Raw genomic sequence first — 20,539 nt, 5'->3', positions numbered from 1 at the left:
CATTTCGACACTTGTTTGGACTTACCGAGGTTACCTTATTGAATGTGAACAATGTTATTTATAATGTAATTGTATGCCTGCTGTAAATATAGTTTATCAATGTGATTAAATCAACTGTTATTTAAAAACAAAGAAGAGAATCATTGACATTGCTAGATCATCAAAGTCATGTTTTAATTAAGAATTTGATTGATTTATTTCCAGTTTTTTTTGTTTTTGTTTTGCAGTGTTGCCTGGTGCACATTCTTTAGGATATATGCATTTAAATATAAACATATACTCTGTTTTTCCCCTCCCAAAATACGAGTTGAAAGCACACATTCCTGGTACAGTTTTGATTTCCATTTCTTGTTTGTTCCATTTGCATTTATTCAATAGGTAAATTTGTCATTGTCCAAAGAGAACCAGGATTTCACGAGCTGAATACGCTAATTAAAGAAGGAATCATAAAACTAAACAACGTTGCAATCCTTAGCAGGGTGTTTACAAATCGAGTGGGGCCTTTAAATATCAGTTTAATTAAATGAAGATGTCTCGACTGCCTCGGGCCAGTTTGCAAGCAGACTTTACCTAATCATGATCACGGGTTTGACAATCATGGGGAAAATAATCATTTCTATTTATTTTTGCTAACAATCTTCAATTGAGTTTTTCCTACACCCAGGAATAATTACCAGATATTCTTCAAAACGTTCTCCGTCTACAACGTTTTAACCCCTTGTTTTATTCTAAGCAGAAAATGTTTGTTACTGAGCAAACAAAACAACTTACAATAATGCTCTTGCCTGGACTGATTCAGAAATGAATTTGCTTTATGCGAATCTTGTCAAACATGTATCTCTCTCTTTCTCTCTCTCTCTGGAAATTGGGCATAAGAAATATAAGACCATAAGAAAGTGTCCAATCGAGAGGAGGCCATTCGACCCATTGTGCTCGTTTGGTGTCCATTAATAACTAAGTGATCCAAGGATCCTATCCAGTCTGTTTTTAAATGTTCCCACATTGTCTCTTCAGCCACATCGCTGGGGAGTTTGTTCAGATTGTGACGCCTCTCTGTGTGAAGAAGTGTCTCCTGTTTTCTGTCTTGAATGCCTTGTAGCCCAATTTCCATTTGTGTCCCCAGGTGCGTGTGTCCCTGCAGATCTGGAAAAGCTCCTCTGGTTTGATGTGGTCGATGCCCTTCATGATTTTGAAGACTTGAATCAAGTCCCAATGTAGTCTTCTATATGGGTCCTGTGACCAACACAACATTGGATCCACAGTGAAGGATTCATTTTGGCACCAATAAGTGGTGTAAGACACATACGTGCACTATGAAAATGTACAGAATAATGCGTTGTTTGTATTTGTAGGACGCTTCTCCTGGTATGAGGTCAGCTGCAACGCATGTCTTTGTTTAATATTCCAGTTCAACAAAATACTTTTCTAAGGATGTTACATACTAGCTTAATGAATAACCTATGAGCTGTACCACCAAGGGTAGCTGTGTCATGAATACACTAAAGCCATTGAGTTCAACCAAAAAAAAAAGCATAAGTATTAATTTTCCAAAGTAGCTGATCCATAGATTCAAAACATTTATTTGGTAACACAATTCTCCTTGTCTTCTATACAACCAGCTTATTTGTTACAATGTATGGAATGCACTATAACACTTGAGAGCCCAGTTGTAAAGTGTAAACCAGATTTTATTTGATTTTGAAGGTTACTGATCTGAAATTAAACGATTCTGGCCTCTCCCAGTGCGCATACCACGACTGATACAAAGTGTGCGGCATGTGTATCAATGGGGCACTTGTTTTACAGCCGAAACGTTTGTGGCCTTAATCCTTTGTTGTGTGTGTAAAAACGTCTAACCTGCAGCTCGGCTAAGAGCCCTGGGGTAGAGGCAGTGGGGAGCCGTCGAAAGCCCTTTCCGAGTCGTGGACCAACGGTGCTTAAACCCAGCGCCAGTCAGACATACTACTGTATCATATATCCATACACGCTGGCTAAAGCCGATTTAACATTAATCAAACATCCTGAGAGTTTACCAGGCCCACCGGCAGCCCCTACACTAAATACCGGCATTCAAACATTTTATATTCAATCAGGCACAAAACTGTTCACGGCATCAGTCACGGACCCAGCATGGTTTTTATCAGAGACTATGGGTGGGATTAAATCAAAACTTTGACTCACCCGCTAATAGAAAACTACAGAACTGTACTCAGTTGCGGCTTAATTTTCAGTAAGATGCCACTTTCTTCTAATCAGAAATGTAACCACTATGATGTACAGGTTCGTAGTTTGCTATTAGCGTGTTGGTCACAGTTTTGATTTAATCCGGCCCTAAGACTAGTCCTAATTGCGGCCTGTGAAACCAGTCAATAAAGTCTCATATCCACGAGGTAGCCTTCTGCCACCGTCAACACGTAGGCCCCTGTGATAATACGCAATGACTAAACCAGTGTGTTCAACCAACACAAAATGCACATTTAGGTATCTGTGTGGTTTAATTTCACCCTAATTAGTAAACGAGACGCTTTAACTAGGGCTCCCATTTCTCTTTTAACCCAATCAAAGTGACGACTTTATGGGAGAATCCATAGCTTTATATCATTTCCTTACCGAATTGATTGTATTGTTATCTGGCAAATGATGCAAATCAATTCTAAGAGCACTGTCTTAATGGAGTATCGCACGCAATGAAAATGCATTATAGAGAAAGATAATGAAATTGCTCGCTGCTTTCACTTTACCCCCCCCCGCTCAACGTGTTAGCATGCAGCTCTCACAGATAGTGCTACTCTGCTACCCACGATGGTTTTTAGCTTTTATGAAATCTGGAGATTAGTGTAATTATAGCTCGACAACCTAGTTCTGTTTTTGCGGCTCGAATCTTCAAGTGAAAGACGCAGGATGTCTATTTTATTTTTTTGGCTGCAGACAGCTACCATTTCAGCACATGCCGTCTTGCTGTCAACAGCACACGTGAGAGTCAATTTAACCACAGCTTCCCAGGGTTAAGTTTGAACAAGCGCAGTGATTAATGTTTCAGAGTTAATCGCTCGTACCTCAACCGACTCGTCTGGGCCTTTATGGAATATACAAACTGTTAAGAGCAACAAGCTTGACCTCAGTTATGTTTTATTTTTAATAATAACTGTTTATTAAGGAATGCACATTGGATATTGCTCAATGTCAGAAGTAATGCTGCTGTACAGAGGTTGTTTGAAATGTTACCGCTGTGACACAACAATTACAGTGCTGTGAATCGTTAGTGATGAGCAAAACTCTGATTTGTAAATAGTATTTGTCTGGTACTGTTATGAGAAATGTTGGAACTAACATTTTGAGAGCTTTGAGAAATGGCAGGGTAATTTCCGAGTTGCTTGAGAGTTTCGCCGTGCTTTTTCTACACTTCACTGTGGAATTACCAAGGTTTACAGCAGTTAACTTTTATAATCTGAGTGGGATCACCATTCTTTGTCAATCCTATGAAACCCTCAACACTGAAATCAGCTTTATCGCAACTCTTAAAGTTGTTCAGTCAATCAAGCTTAGAGTCATAAGGTCTCTGGAGTGAACATGTCATCTCTATTTCGTTCAGCCCCTGTGTGTCTTGGTGTGTCAGGGCAGCGCAGAGCACTCTTCTCATTCGCCTTACATTGGATTTGGGATGGAATAGTCAAGTTATTAAAAAAAAAAGAAAATAAATCATTCTGTAAATCATTTAAAAATAAGTAAATTGTTCTGGACTGACGTTGAAACGTGAGTAATTTAGTTTTTGCTCTTTGGTGTTAGTACATCGATTCAGGAGGTTACAAGACTCCTCCAGCACATGCACTATATTAGTCATGGGTTTGGTTGCATTCTTTGTCATTGAAATCATATTCAAATCCGAGTGGAAAACAGAAGGGCAGGAAATGTTTATTTACGTGACATGTTATTATAACTAGCTTTAAAAAGTAAGTCTTTTTGATTGTTAGTGCTGTGAGTGTTGTTCTGATGGTTGTCCCTAGATGACTGATGTGTGAATAAATATATATATAACACGCTTTACATGTTGAAACATACTCTGTTGATGCACGAGCCTCCTGTGTGGCGATGTAGGTTTTATTATTGTTGTGTTTATTATTCTGATAAAAGTAGAAAAATATAATTTCCACTGCCTTGCATGCGAAGCTGTTTAATACCAATACCATGTCATGAATTACTCGTTATGTTTTTAATAAAATAATTAACTCTATTGTCCATCGTATTGGGACAACAGACACATTCCACAAGACAGCTGTTCACAATGCATTTAACAGACTGTAACCCACTCTTGGCCTACATGTCAGTTGCAATTGTTTAAATAGATGTCCAGAAGAAAACAGTCTCAAGTACAACAAATGAAATTGGCCTTTGTTGTGTCTGCTGAATGTGCTGTTGTACTTCATCCCAGAGGTGTTTCCTGGGATTAAGGTCGGGACTCTGAGCAGACGGGGAGATGTGTTTATCCTTGAAATCTATCTCATTTGGAACTTTTTTGTGTGTTTGTTTTTTGTTTATGAGTCCACATATTCATATCCATTTCCCTCTATACAGTTCACTTTCAGTGTTGAATTATTCCCATCTATGTGCAGCACAGTCCAAAACCACAGCAAATCTGAAGTATAAATACAGACATAAAGTCCTTCATAAATACAGGAATGATGAAAAGCAATTCAGTTTATTGGATAGTTGCAGAAGGGAATGTTTTAATATAAGTCTGAGGCAAAATCACTGTCATTGTAGAAGAAGATACTGCCCAATGAAACTAGCAGCCAGTATAATTTATACCAGATGATGTATTCAAGATAGCACCTCAATACATCCAAATCATTTTTTCTTTTTTTTTCAAAAGCAAAAGTGCACGTGTTTTCTACATAATTTCTACTTCAAGTCTGCAACATAAGTATTTATTTTATGACTGCAGACTGAGTAATCATCATCATTTTAAAATAAATATTTTTTTAAGGGATTCAATTAAACTAAGTTAATGCTGTATGTAAAATAAATTCAGCCTCACACTTTTTACTTTAGAAAATCAGAGATGAGATATCAAATCAAATACAGCATATTGTTCTTTTCTTTGGTTTATTTTTAATGTTTTACTTTTCTAATTCAGACAATGATTTCTGACCTCATTAAAACCTTAAGTAAACAAGAAAGCTGGGCTGAGGCCCCCAGAGTGCCTGACTTCCTACATTATTTACACAAGACGCCTGACACTGTATTTCACAGCGTGTCTTGCAGCAGGACGCCTCTGCTGACTTTAATTGTAGCCAGTCATCCATGGATGAGAGCTCCACATGTGCCTTCAAACCCTTGTTAGCCGTCACAGGTGACTGCTCCCAAAGACTGGAACGAACAGCGTCTTTGAAGTACCTCACATTCGGTGCTCGGGGGACCAGGACAAAAAAAAGAAGCAAAAACTCGACACCGATGTTCAAAACATGCCGTTTCCTTTTTATTATTAAAAACCGGAGGGGGTTTTGGTATTTAAAATAGGCACACTGTACAGATAGAGTGCGGGGGCACAGCGTGGAGACCCCCGGTGTTAAGAACATATCTGTACAAACACCAGCCACACAAAGCTGGTGCTTCAGGTCTCCGTTTAACCAGGAAAGAAAGGTTATACAGGGGTTTCACCAAATGAAAGACTTGAGATGGGATTTTGAATAATCCTAGTGCTGTGAAGGAACACCTCTAAGGCTGGAGAGAACAAAACCCATATGTCAAGCTAATTTAAACAAAAAGAAGTACATCTAATTCCTTTATTAGGTTTATTCAGGGGTTAAAGTTATTACTTATGAAGGCTTTTCTTGATTAAATATGTCAAATGCAAATAATTTGTTATCTTTCATGTTGGAAGCACTGGTCAATGTGATGTGTCACAGCACAAGGGCAACTGGATGCTCCTTGGCAGCAATTGAGGCGGCGCGTCGCCAGCTCTGGCTGTCATAGGCAAGACGGGTGCCTGTCACAGACAGGACCCACCTCATAGATGTGCCCACATCGCCGGGCTTTACTTTCGGCCCCTCCATGGAGGAGATGCTGCGCACTCCCCAGGAGAGGGAACAGTCCCTGCAGTGAGCCAACGTTTACCCTGTTACACCCTCGGCCCAGCCTCGCAGGCGGCCTTCAGGAGCTCGACGTCTCCCGACCTCGGCTCCCGGACAGCAGCCCAGGCAGCAGTCCCGTCCCCCTGCTGATCTTTGAATGGCCTTATGTCGTGGCCCCCGGCGGTACGGCATGGCATGTGTCAGAAGGATGGCTGGTGGACCTCCGCCCCCTTCCCCTCCTGCGCATCGACCCTGCGAAATTCCTGTACACCTCATAGCAACTCCAAACTATAACAGCTCCCTGTAGTTTCAGGCCCAGGTGAGTGAGGGGCCCGTTGCAGTGTGGGACACTTTGCATCAAAATCGACGTTCTCCTGGAGAAGCAAGCAATTTGCAAAGTGACCCCTCCGCGGTTCAGCGCGCTCAACCTGCACACAATGTCCCAGGCCATCAGGCTCAGCGACTGGTTCATTATTGCACTGGTACACAGGAAGTTCCTCTGCTTCGCCAACGAGGGCCGAGCGTTCGAGTTTGCTGTTCCCCCTTCAGCCTGTCGCTACCTTGTGTAGACTGGAGCTCACTGCCGCTGTTCCCAGCTGATGGCCTTGCTTTTGTAAGCAGAGGGTGTAAAGAGTTTACCTCTGTAGCCCCGCTTTTTATATGCTGATTGCAGATAGTTCCCAGTCTCGCTCCTGGACGGCCCAGGTGTGGCCCTATGGTGCCTCTGTGGCCCATGTCTGGAATTGTGTTGCCGAGGTCCCCTAGCGGTACACCTTGGGGCAGGCTCCCTTATCAGCTCACTGCCTCCTCCCTTGCAACGGTTTTGTTATACAGTAACCCTCCCCCTTGGGCAGTGCTTCCGACTTGAAAGATAACGATCGGTTGCAAGGTCGCGTGGGAGTCCTGGCTCCTGGCAAAACAGGACGAACCTGCGCTAACGAGAACAGGAAGTGGGAAGGGACCTGTTCTGAGTGACGAGCGCAGGGGTCAATGGCAGCTTTGATAGAGTGACATTTCGATCGGGTTCCTACGGAAGTGCTCAGAAACCCCTCCCCCTTGGGCAGTGCTTCCTTTTTCAGATAACCGGGGTTGCATTCTCAACCTATTGCTTTTTTACTTTTAAATGATTTTGATATATATACACAGCCAATCAAATACAATAGCTCTAAAAAACACATCAGCAGCATTCAAGAAGAAAAGGCTTTTTTTTCTGAGAAATGAAAATGTTCCTTTCAAGGGTAAATTAATGAATTGCATCCAAAATATGTGGCGTTGATCCTTACAACTATACCAACACTGCTCCAGCAAATATATAAATAACTTTAAAAAAAACTGAAACCGTAATAGTAGAAATATGCAACCTTGTAGCCATAAAATTGCAGAGAATGACTCAGTTCAGCTGCAGAACAGATTTGCTCAGTTAAATTCCAAGTATTTGGAAGTTAAATAAAACTTAATGCATTATTTTTTTTCCAGATTAAAGATCCGTTACAGTAACTGCATCTCTCATCTTGAGGTAAACAACACAGGGGATTTTCGGTGACCCAAACTGATCATATTACAGAACTGTATCAGATTACAGGGTCATGAAACCGACTAACAGCCACTGGAAACTGGGCAGTATTCATGAGCAACACTGCTGTTCGCTCCAGTCTCAGCCGCAGCCGGATCAAGTTCATCGACGCGGTGCCAGGCGTCTCAGCTGCAGGCTGTCCTTCAGGCCGGAGGCTACTAGGATGATATCACAGCAAAGTGTTGACACCCAGCCCTCTCCACGGGCAGCTGCTGAGGAGATGACACTATGTGCACATGTCATGACCCGATAAGCACCAGATACCTTCTCCAGAAGCCGTGCCTCTGCTGAGAACCTGGCAGTTATTAAGATCACAGGAAAAAGACCCCAATCTCTTATAGGAAGGGAGCAAAAGTTAGAATCATGTCACCCCCGCAGGTTGGACGTGTACAGAAGACAAACAGCAACTTTTTCTGAGTATTGTGTGATCTGCAATCGTACAAGCAAGTGACCGGGCACGTAAAGCCTGGCAAAGGACCCTGCACTTGCCGCAAACGTCCCGGCTCTTTTTAGGCTTTGATTCACTGCAACTGCTCTTCTGGGCACATCTGAAAAAGGGCAGCATGAATACATTAAGAGGATGCAAATGAGACAAGCCTTCTCTCGCATGAGTAAGTCCGTACCCCCGTCGTCAGGGGGAACTGCAGCGTGGGCTCAGACAGAGCATCACAAATAAATATTTAAGAGCCTGGTTGGTGTGTTTCGCTTTGATATTATCCGAACAGGTATATAATAAAGACTTAAAATATTCGTTTTCAGCTTAAACTGGAGTGGTAAATATAGTACAGACTACTATGCAGACTAACTTTAAAATATATTGTCTAGGTTTCCACATGAGAGTATTTCAATTCATGTTTTATTTTGCAGATCATTAACTCATCAATAAATGCTGGATTCCTGACAACTTTCTATTTGATAAAGAAACGCCGTGATTACTGGTTGTCAAGCCATAATTCGGTCCTGTCAGATGAACCTGCCAGACTATTTAGAGATTACATTTGTACTGAGCTTGTTTGGCTCCTGGCCGAGGCTTCAAGGACCACCCAAAGATGACTCGCGAAGTTGGCTGACGGGGGAAGCAAAGAAGCTGTCTAATGGTTTTTCCTATCGTGCCTCGCCTACCGGGAAGGAGGGAGCAAAAATAAAACAAAAAAACAGGTATGCAAGCTGAATGGCTTAATCTCAGAGATGCATTGACTGATAAGCAAGACGAAACTTGAGAGCAGTGGCACTGAACAAGCACTTCCCTGATCCTTTCAATCAAATTGTGCTCCGTATTCCCTGTGCTAATTGGACCAGTGTAAAGATCATGTGGCCCAGTATGAGAGGCCTTCTGTGACCTTTACTCTCACTGGTGTTTTACACTGCCTGTGCCATGATGGTGTCTAACTGCTGTATTCAAATTGTCCTTTAGATGCGGTTCTGTAAATATGATGCTCTTGACATGAACACATTTATTTGTGTATTTATGCTTTCAGATGACATGACTTACGGTCAGCCCAAGAGGAGAAAGTGTCTGCAGTGTTTAATTAAATAAAATAAATACTTCACAATGGTACCTTTTCATGCAACCCCCCACAAAATGTCAAGTCTGTCAAAAGAAGTACAAGAACGCATTTGTTTTCTCTTATCTAATCTACAGGGAGGTGCTGAAAGGTTTGTTTTCCTGTGCACAGCTAGAGATGAATGCCTCATTTCAAGTGTGTTTTGAAGGTGCCCATTATGGTTGTGCCATATCCATAGAAAGGTCTCCCAACCATGTCACGGTGTCATTGGCTTTGAACGCTATTGCACAGTTGTGGTTGAGTTGGGGAGCCTAGAGGTCACCCGATGAGCACAAGCACAACATTATGTCTTACGCGGTTCAGCTGGTGCAAGCCGTTCTGTTCATGAAAAATATAAACACATGGTTGGCAATTCTGAAAACCGTTTGAATTCTGGGGCTCATATAAATCTTTGATTCTGCTTTCATGTCTGCTTTCAAGTATTGTTGTAAAACCACAACGGGTCACTTCAATTACACATCGAACCCTATTACTTTCCTACTAAACTGTTATGACAAAGATGAAAGGTGAGGCTGCGTTTCATCAACGTTTTATTTTCTTTAGCCGTTAGAGATAAATTCACATTCCTAAAGGGCTGTTTGTTTCACTGTTTATGGTACAATTTCACATTTTACTGAATCATGTCTAGAGAAAGAGGTATGCAGAATGATTATATTAATATATATGCAATGTTATTATTCAAGGAGGAAAAATGCCATCATATGTGTTTTTACTTCTGTATTGTGTGAAGAATTTTATCAGAGATCTCACAGAAATCTTAAATTGTATGTATTGAGCAATTTACTTTTTAGTCCAGACACATTTTTATTTATTTAAAAGAATGACAATATTTCAATAAATGATTGTGTATAGAGATGGGTAGTAATCCCTTGATAGAGTGATCCCTGGCACAGAATTTATGGTAGTTCGGGGAAAATTACAGTTTCAATACATTTTTGTCTAGATTTCACACGCTCAAGCAGCTGAAAACAAACTGGAAAAGTTAATCAATTTTAAGTAGGAATTTGTTATTCGCAAGTTATTGTTAATGTATGTAACTGTACAAAATGAATTTATCTGCAACAATGTAAAATGTCAAAAATCTACCATGACCAAAGTGTTGGCTTGTAAAGTGGAAAGTTTTTTTTTTTACTATTCCTCAAGATTATTTGTTTCCAAATTAGTCATGCAGCTTCGACCTGGTATTTAAATCATCCTCAATACAGTTTCAATACAGACTGTAATAACAAGGATTTCTGAGCGGAAAATAATTAGATTTATACTCAGTAATGTGATTCGGCTGGCAGAATGCATAAGCCCTTCCTCAGCAAGGACATTTTTCAGCACAGTCCCGGATTAAATCAAAACTTTTCACTCTCCTACCATCACAGTTGCAATACTCGATACTGCCTCTTTGTGTGGGATAGTTTTCCTAAACCTGACGCAAACGCACTATTGAGTGTTTAATTAGTGATTGACAGGTGGATTGAAGTTTTGGTTTATTCTTGGCCTTTATGTAAATACTATAGATGTATCACTAGCAATGAAAATAAATCATTCAATACTGGAAGGACAGTAAACAGAAATATATTGTCATTTTATTTCTAGATGTAGACAACTAGAGAAAGGGCACTTTGTCAGCCGGTGCCAGCAGGGGTGTGCAAAGCAAACTCAAATCATATGAAAACTTCTGGCAACTATAATCCAGGGATAAACATGAATAAATAAAAATACATTCTTTAGTAAATGACTTAATATTACAGAAGGCCTGACTACAGTGGGTTATTGTAGGGGCATAGCATGCTTTGGTGTAGGGAAAAAGCTGACCTTAATACAGAATTGTGTCGATTTTCCTGGAAATACTAAAACACATTGTGCAATATCTATAAGCTAGGGGTGCCTATATAATAAGTCTCATTGTGTCATGTAAACTACAACATACCTGAGTTATATTAAACTCTATTTAGGTTACAGGCTGACTTGTTTGTTTGATAAAGGCTGAACAAATTATTTTAAAGAGATGTCACATTTGCCTGGCCAACCAATTTATAATCTGTAAGCCAATTATACTATAAAGCATCCAGAAAATGTACTTTGGCTACATTTCTCTTGCACTAAATTGATCCTAGAGGTTTCACTGTAAATATGTAAGGTTATTAATGTGATTACAATCTAATGTTATTAGACCAAAAGCTTTCAAAGAAATCGGAAGACTTAAAAGGGTTTTATCCAGACCATGTTTTTTGGAGCAAACGCTGGCTGACCGAGGCACCCGAACTCACTGTAGCTTTCGATTGGTCTTGAATGATTTAGCAGGACATGCAATGTTGTTGATTAAACATTTGTCTCCAGTCAAGGAGATGTCTGCACTTTTATCTCAATGTGTTTTTACTAGACGCAGAACGTTGTGTTTATTTAAATCTGCTGCGCTGAGCTTGCCATCAAGAAAACAGTAAAAAAAAATGACAATGCAATGAGGCCATGTGGCTTAGACTTTCCCTTTCCCTTGAACGCGAGAGAGGGTTCGACTCTGGGTGAAGTCTGACACGCACTACACATAGAAATAACTTATCTTATTCAACAGTGAGCAATATCTTTGTCATAGTTTCATAACAACATTTTTACAGATTGGAAGCATTGCACCTGTTAAACAAAAACATTTCACAAACTACACTAATTAGTGTCATTTAGTCATGTGTGAGTCAACCCCCAACGCCTCCCTTTCACTTAGAATCAATTAATCACCTCCTACCCTTTACCTTTCCAGAATGCAGTATTATCTATATTTAAGGTCAAGTGTACTTATCCCTTTGGTCTGGAACAATCTTATTTTAATGCATTCGGAGCTGTGGTTTGAATAAATATTGTACAAAACAGACGTGAATAACACTGTTTTGCTTTTGCATCACTCCTTTAAGATGCATCCACAAATATCAAGGAAATATACACATTGATAAAGCTTGTTCTGCTAAAGGGACATTATTTTTCTCAGGATAATTGGGTTCCTTCATGCCTTTATTAGCTTAAAATTATAGGTTGCGGATTTCAGTGATATAAATAGATAATAGCATAAACTGAATAGATGGTAAACAATGCATATTGATTATTTAATTACCTCTAATTTAATTTAGACCAGGAAGCATCCATTTTGAAATTATACTGTGCTGTAACCACATGGCAGTTCTCCATTTAATTACTTGGCAAGAAGCAAGCAGAACTGTAGAGCAAATATTTAATGGTGAGTAAAAACATTTTTAATATATAATGTTATGTACCTTATTAAAGACTTTTTCGGTATCTTAAAAATGTAGGAGAGTGAAACAGACTCTCTAATGATCTAAGGCTTTTCAATTGTGAGTGATAACACATTTCGTGTTTGATTTAAGATGATTCAGCTGAGTTTCTGCCACTGTATACAGACTGTGGGAGAGCCCTTGTTCAAAAGTGATTCCAAACACTTGCTACGTCTGTGAAAATACAGAGAAAAGAATAACAACTACAAAGACCAAGTCCAATGCTCATTTGAGATGTTACTTCGTCATTCCCTTTCAATTCAGTAGCTAAAAGCCTCATAAAATGTTTTTACGAATGCAGAGTAAAAGGAGTTGTGTTGATTTTACAAGGAGTATAACACAATAGATAGCTGCACTTTTCTCTATTATTCCAGCTGTGCTTTGGTTTGGGATACTCAGATTAAGAAATGGTTACTTAGTAGCCATAGTAGCATGTTTATATATGGGCCGTAGTAAAGCGTGGAAGCTAATAGACTAATATCTTAGACCTTCGTATCTTTGTGTATTGCAGGAATACTTTGACAATGCAGGACAGTGTAGATGCATCATCACCTTCTGCACCATTATGCAGTAGCCCGATAATTACTCTCAATTTAATTTAGGAAATTCAGTTAAGTCTCATTTAAGATGTGCATTCGGATTGAAGCTGCTGAGAGGTCTCTGACTGTATTTATTTTTTAATTTGTCTTTGAGCAGAATGGTTAATGCATTGTTTTGTAATGCAGGAAAGAAAGCATCTACATTTAGCTACCAATGTCAGTTTGAATTTGTTTTTAATGATATCTCATAGTTTAAGTTAAGTTTAAGGAACATTTGTCACAAGCTAAGATTACCAAGATTCAGCATGAGGGGATAGTTCACACTTATAAAACTTCAATTCAAATAAACTCTAACCAGATGTGGCTTCAGTAAACTCTAAACTCTGGCGGTGTCCGTTTATTGAGCTCAATGTGATACTAATACTTTTACAGGAACGTTTATTATTGCGTGTTGTATGCATTACGACGGTTTCTATTATTACACATTAAAGAAGACAAAAAAAATTAGAAAGAATGTCGGTGGAAGGTGGCAACACACCGAGTAACTGATATTAATAATATAACAGATGTGAAAAATACCAGAAAGTGCAACCATCTGTAAATTGAATAAAAATATCATTGGCCACCAACTGTTGTTTTACTGCAAAACATCGGCCTTTTTAAACAGATATTACACAAAACAATACAAATTACACAGCAGATAACAAACAGCTTCATCCTTCCCTTGACATGAAACCAGATTCAATATTAATCAGGCAGATGAGTTCCCATTTGGACCCAAAATGCTTAAGGTAGGAAAGAGAGTCTTTCTGCACTGGCATTCGATTAATAAACCATGTCCACTGACCTGTTTGATACGAAAAGGCCTTGATATCCCAGCTATATGGCTATACACTTTCATAACCTAAGGACTATCTCTAGTACACTCATTTGGGCCCAGACTACTTAGAGTACAACTCTGATGGTGCATTAATACTCTGTATCTACTGTTGTGAAACATGGAGCTACAAAATACCAATTGTTACAATATTCTTTTATCTGGGTTATTATGCAGCACGCATGGAAAACCACACATAAAACAAAGTAAATATGCATGCTTGATGTGCTGTTTAACAGTTAAATAGTGTATGGCACTTAAATTTTTTAAATAACTCCATTGCAATTTAAGCATCCAGCCATTTAAAATATGTTAATCACATTAAAATATTTTATATGGAAGAGTAAATGTTGCAGTTCCGTTTCTAACCCTATTAATTGATTTCCCCAGCTTAATCTACAGCAGATCTTTGCATTGCAGTCTTTCCACAAACTGGCACCCTTGCGTTTTCTTTGCACAGCTGTGCAGCATAATATAAACGTGTCATATAACAAGCATGTCTGATTGCACACATGAACTCCTTAGCTGCAAAAACATACAAATCTGATGATTTCCTTGTACAAACTCATTTGCTAATGCAAACCAATTTGTACCCATCCATGGAGGGATGTATCTGAAATCAGTCACATCGTTCTTTGAAACATAAGTCACATTCGATTTTAATTGAGTCATCACCGACAACCTTTTATAAGGGAAAGACCAGGCCAAGTGAAAAACTGGGAACCGCCAAACACCAATCACAACTTACTTGTTGGCAGCTTCCTTCTTGCCAATGCAAACCCATCATCAAGTGCTGTTTTTTAATTATCCTTTGGCGTGTGGGTTGAAGCTAGATTTGGTCTGGGCCAAAGTCAGAAATAAAAAAAAAAAGATCTCGCCTTCTCAAAACAAACAAACAGGAATTTATTTTGAACTTCAGACTAATTCATTTTCTTTGTTTTCAAGGAAGCCAAATTAATGTTCAAACTGTGCTCTGGAAAGCAATAGCAGTGTTGAAAGTGTTTTTTTTCCTAAACACATATGTGGGAAATGTGGCTTTAAACCCTCTCCAAATGGATGCTTTATTAATACTTCATGCACTTTTTGATGTTGTTTTTTTAACAAAAAGAACAAGAACGGGCCCACATCCATTATTTCACTTCTACAATGCCCAGAAGGTAATGTGCAAGAGGCACAGCAACTTCAATATTAATTTGGGAATTAAAATTTAATGGTGACAAGACTTCCTAAAGAGTATTCAGTCCCAGAAAGGTATAGCAGCATTTTTTGGCAGGCGTACAGGTTTATGAGCTGAATACTTGTTAAGAACACACCAGAAGACCAACGTGTGTAATACAGGTTATTTAAAGAACAGTGGGGTGTTTGTAATAAAAAGGGGGAAAAAAAGTTAGGGCAGTAGGCAGGACCTCCTTTGACTAAAACTGCCAAATGTAGATTGTATAAAATACCACAATACCGCTTAACATTACAAACTTATTTGAAACAAACTGTTGGAAACAATCCATGTCATAAGAAGTAGAGCAATGTATTCAGTTTCATTGCATCCAAACCCCAATTCAGCTGTTTTGTTTGGAAATATATGATAGTGGTTTTATGTTCATCATAAAAATACTAGTGACAAAACTGCAACCAATTAAGCTCCAACACAGTGCACTCAATGTATTAATGAATGACCTAATCCATTATACATTCAAAAGAGCCATCAATGTTGCCAATAAATAAATAAATAACTTGATAGAGCCACCAGCTGAACGGATCTGCCCAAGACAGGACATGTTGGATGGAAATAGTAGGAGCCCTGTGTACCAGAAGGAGCAACAGGATGTGAAGAATAAGAAGCGGGGCAAAAGCAAATCTGAACAAGCCCATAGAACATATGTAACACAAAAATAATTGACATAATAATACTCCCACACATAAACAGGAAGTGAACTTCATTTTACCTTCAAACGTCAAATAGATTCTTGGCATGGGCTGGGTGAAGCACAAGACGCAGCTGGAGAGAACCAGGGCTGGGACCATCACCTGAAACAACGCAAGCCCTGCCATGACTCCTGGATTTTGCAGCAGCATCCACTCCTCCAACTCCTTCGGGAGAAAGGGAGAGAAGGGCACAGAGATATTCAGTCTTTTTAATTTACGAATGGCTGTGGTGTAAAAAAAAAGGTTTATGTTTATTGTCAAGCACGCTCTGCGATGTGTTTCAAACTTTGCAGAACCAGATTTTTATTGCACGGCTCTGGCACGTCCCTGCAAGAGTTTTCATCTTGCACTCTTGCCCTAGACGGCGTAGATGTGTTCAATTAGTTTTCCATCAAATGCTGATTTCATTACTTTCAACAGCACAGGCAAACTGTGCCGAGACCCCACATTCCCCTAGTGCTGCTCACTGACCTCCAGCGACAGGGGAAGAGGTTTAGAGTTTCACCGCCTCAATATGAGAAAATCACGTCGAGGAGAAGATCGTAATAGACATATTGTCCAATATATGTGGTCAGAGAGGAAGAACTGAGGCACTTGACACCAAAACAACAACAGAAATAATCATACAATCATCGTCAAGTTCCAGGAATTTCAGTAACTATTTGGAAATCATACTGTTGTAATTAAATATCAATGACAGAATATACTGCTGACAAAAACAAGCACTGGACAATAGTGAATGGTCCTGGGTGATGCCCTCTGTCACGGCCCTGGGCACTCGATGGCTTTGGCTCGAGGTCAGGTGGCAATGTCAGAAATGCAACAAAACATAAAGTAATTCCAGCAATGGCCCACGGCAAGTGTCGGGGGGATGTCTCCATTTAGGCAAATGTTTACTGCGGACAGTGTTTTTCATTTTTCTCTAAAGTTTATTTTTCTCCTGCAAAGGGGCAACAAAGGTAATTCTACACACACACACACACACACATTGACACAAACACACGCCTACATGCACTTTTATAACGGCTTGCCTGTGGTATTACCCAGGTACGGCTTAATGTGTCACATGTAAGTGGAGAAAGCGATAGAAAGGCGATTCCACTACAGTATTCATTTTACTCTTGATTACCTCACTGATCAGGAGAAAAGGGTAAGAAATGCACTGATAGTCTTTGGATGTATTCATTTATACACTTAATTTAATGAAAGCACATCAGTGAAGACATTTATTATGCTAATTCAATCTACAGGAATCATGAGGCTGGTGATGAGAAAAAATTGTGGATTGGAATTGAATACATTCATATTTTATTAGGCCTATGCTGGTTGTTTTCCAAAATGTTTCCAATTTGTAGCTGTACTCCACATCACTGTCCAGTCCTGTTGTTTTTGAAAAGTTGCCACGATATGGTCTGTTATTTTGCATGTGGTTTCATTTGGAAAACGTAGACAATATGGCTTATGAGCACAAGTTTATCTATTAAGATCTATTCCTGGGGAAGACGGGCTCTCGGGGATCAGACAGTCTGAATTTGTAAACTTGATAATCTACTAACTTCTCTATCTGCATGTTACAAGTACATTCACTATAGCACTATCTATTTCACTCTCTCTCTCTCTCTCTCTCACATATATACAATTAGGTCCATAAATATTTGGACAGTGACACAATTGTCATCATCATCTGAGTCCTATTGAGCAGCATTTCACTTGCTGACGGCAAAATGCCCCAAGAACAAGCAGGGACTAAAGACAGCTGCAGTACAGGCCTGGCAGAGCATCACCAGGGAAGAAACCCAGCATCTGCTGATGTCTATGGGTTCCAGACTTCAGGCAGTCATTGACTGCAAAGGATTTTCCACCAAGTATTGAAACTCACAATTTAATTCATGATTATGTTAGTTTGTCCAAATACTTTTGAGCCCCTAAAATTGGGGGGACCACCTATAAAAATGGGTGTAATTCCTACTCGTTCACCCAATTTGGATGCAACTAACTTCAAATAAAAGATGAAAGTCTACACTTAAAGCACATTGTTTCCTTTCAAATCCATTGTGGTGGCGTACAGAGACAAAATGATGACAATTGTGTCACTGTCTAGATATTTATGGACCTAATTGTACATATACGTGTGTATATATCTAGTTAGATAAGCAGAGAAGCATGAAACACCCATAATAATAACATAAATTCAGTAATAAATTAAACATATAGAAGAAGAATATATTTCAAAGTTATGTCTCCCAAATATTCATAACAGTTTCCAGGTTGTGCTGAGGTGAGGCAGTAAGTAATACAATCCACAGACCTACATTTCTCCTCCATACTCCCCACCCCTCTGTACTCAAAGCCTTCTGTATCCACATTGATCACATCCTCTTAATTGCAAAGCTTAATATTTAAACATTGGATCAGATTTATCCCATATGGGACATGTTAGGAGGTCTGGGACTCGGCCAGAAATGTCATTGTCTTGTTAGGGAAGGGATCTAGAATGAGGTAAAACCATTTGAAATTGACCAGGCTTAATTATTTAGAAATACATCAGTGTTTAACAACATGTTATTAGTAAACATTGTAATGATTGTTTAGCTAGTGTGCATTTTGTTTAATAAAGTTGTTTTATTAACTGGATGGATTCAGAGTACAATTTCAAGAAGCTACACAATTTAGAGAGATGTAAGCTGTCTACCAATATATTAAAATATTACATGTAATATTATTATTATTAATGAAAATGTTGAATACATTATTGGATGACTAGAACAGCAAATTAAAATAGCCACTAACGTATTTAGATAAGATATATATGTTATATATAATATATATATATATATATATATATATATATATATCTTCACAGAATCATAAACACAAAGTAAAGGTTTATATCATACATAATAATATTTAGATATAGAGAATATGAGCGCACGTCCACTGTGGTTGAGATGCCATGGTCTAAATCTCTGGGTACACAATATATTTTAGGGGAGAGTCTTTCCTTATATAAACTACAGACCTCAAGCAACTGTGGGAAAAGTATTTTGAAAAACTACAGAATACTGAACATGTGTTATAATAATAATAATAATAATAATAATAATAATAATAATTATTATTATTATTATTATTATTATTATTATTATTATTATTATTATTATTACCTAGTCTCTAAACTGTCAAAATCCACCACTGTATCTGTATTCAAGCAGAAGTGTCTCCAGTTTCTCAGAAGACGCGCAAATGCATCTGCACCTGTTAAACTGCACAAACCTCTGACTTCCAGCCGAGCAAAACTCATCTCTATCAACCCGGACACCAAACCAGCTAAAACCACGGACTCACCCTTACAGATGAGTCGACCTCCTCCTCGGGGTGTGAAAACTGAATTGCTCTGTCCTGCGGATCAGATCCTAAAGGTCCCCAGATCTGTTATCCCTTCAGCTCTCACTCCAGCTCACTGATCCCAGAAAGTTGCTGGGAAGCGCAGACAGACACAGCCCGCCGCTCCGCGTCCAGCCGTGCTTTCTGCGGCAGCGCAGGGACTGACATGCGGAGGGGAGGTCTCTGCGGCTCCTATTACACTCCCTGCACCGCTTGCGCTCAGCCCCTGCTAATGAGACAGCACACAGATATCCCGGGCCTAACACACAGGATGCACCACAGACACTGGTATATATAACACCACACACACCTATTTCAAGAGTTTTGGGAAGTTTTTTTTTTGTTTCTTTCTCAATTAAAGTTTTTTATTTTCTTCTTTTTGTATGTTTTTAGTTTCTTGGCTTTGCAGGTAAGCACACATCTCAGATTCAGACTGCAATTGAAATGAGTCATTGTTTTACTGTGTGTCATCTCTCTGGCTGTCACACACACACACACACACACACACACACATAGAACTTTACATGTTCAAATATAAAAAGCATCGTTTTAACACGTGTTGTCGGATCAAACAGATCAATATAAAACACATTTGCAATGCAGGATATACTGAATGCATTTAAAGTAATACACTGTAATATGTGAGATGCTATTCAAGGATAATAACTGCTCATCTGTGGCTTTTAATATGATAATGCCTGCTCACACGTAGGCTCTGCAATCAGACTGCCAATTCAGATTTGAAACAAATATGCTTATTCACCCAGTAAGTGTTTGAAGCCATTTGCATGATTATTAAGGCTTCAACAGCAGTCATATAACATCAGTTGTGGGGAAGGAGCACAATGCTAGGGCATAGGGAAATGATTAATCCCTTTTTCTCCCAGAGCAACTGATTTACGGATTGGCCATCAAAATGTCAGATTTTGTGTGGGACTTAGATGTTTTAATGGGTTGTAAAATGTGCTACAGATGACAAAGGAAATTGTTCCTTTTGTCCAGGAACAAACGCATGCCTGTAAAAGACTGCAGCGAGGAAACTGCACGGTGTATTGTTTCTAGCTGCCACTGGTATTCATACAAGGCCTTGATGTGTCACACAAAGTGTAAAGGTGTTAAGTGGAACAGGGAGCATTAAAATCATCTACAAGACCTGCTTTCTTGTCCCTGGGGAAGGTTGTGTGGTTTTATTTAGTATTTTTCTGTCGTTTTACCAGAATAATACGCAAAAGATTACACAGCCTTCTAAAGCAACAGAATGTAGGTGATTTATTATCGCTCTTGTATATCAAAATCATGCAAACTGAATGTCTGAATGGGAAAGAAAGGTGATTT

At 39.2% G+C, this 20,539-nt stretch overlaps 1 protein-coding gene across 1 annotated transcript in view; it reads right to left on the bottom strand.

Annotated features, from left to right (window-relative positions):
• sema3c (sema domain, immunoglobulin domain (Ig), short basic domain, secreted, (semaphorin) 3C) overlaps positions 1 to 19,375 on the bottom strand; it is a 40,119-nt gene extending 20,744 nt beyond the window's left edge. Inside the window, exons 1-2 of the mRNA XM_066723808.1 lie at positions 19,166 to 19,375; positions 15,841 to 15,985 (exon numbers count right to left, since the gene is read on the bottom strand). Of these exons, the coding sequence (XP_066579905.1) occupies positions 15,841 to 15,970 (130 nt within the window). The 5' untranslated portion in view covers positions 15,971 to 15,985; positions 19,166 to 19,375. The remainder of the gene's footprint in view (positions 1 to 15,840; positions 15,986 to 19,165) is intronic.
• Between the last annotated feature and the right edge of the window lie 1,164 nt (positions 19,376 to 20,539).

The sequence above is a fragment of the Amia ocellicauda genome, chromosome 15 (genome assembly GCF_036373705.1).
Source record: "Amia ocellicauda isolate fAmiCal2 chromosome 15, fAmiCal2.hap1, whole genome shotgun sequence".
Classification (NCBI taxonomy): domain Eukaryota; kingdom Metazoa; phylum Chordata; class Actinopteri; order Amiiformes; family Amiidae; genus Amia; species Amia ocellicauda.
This window is presented reverse-complemented; position numbering and strand designations above follow the sequence as displayed.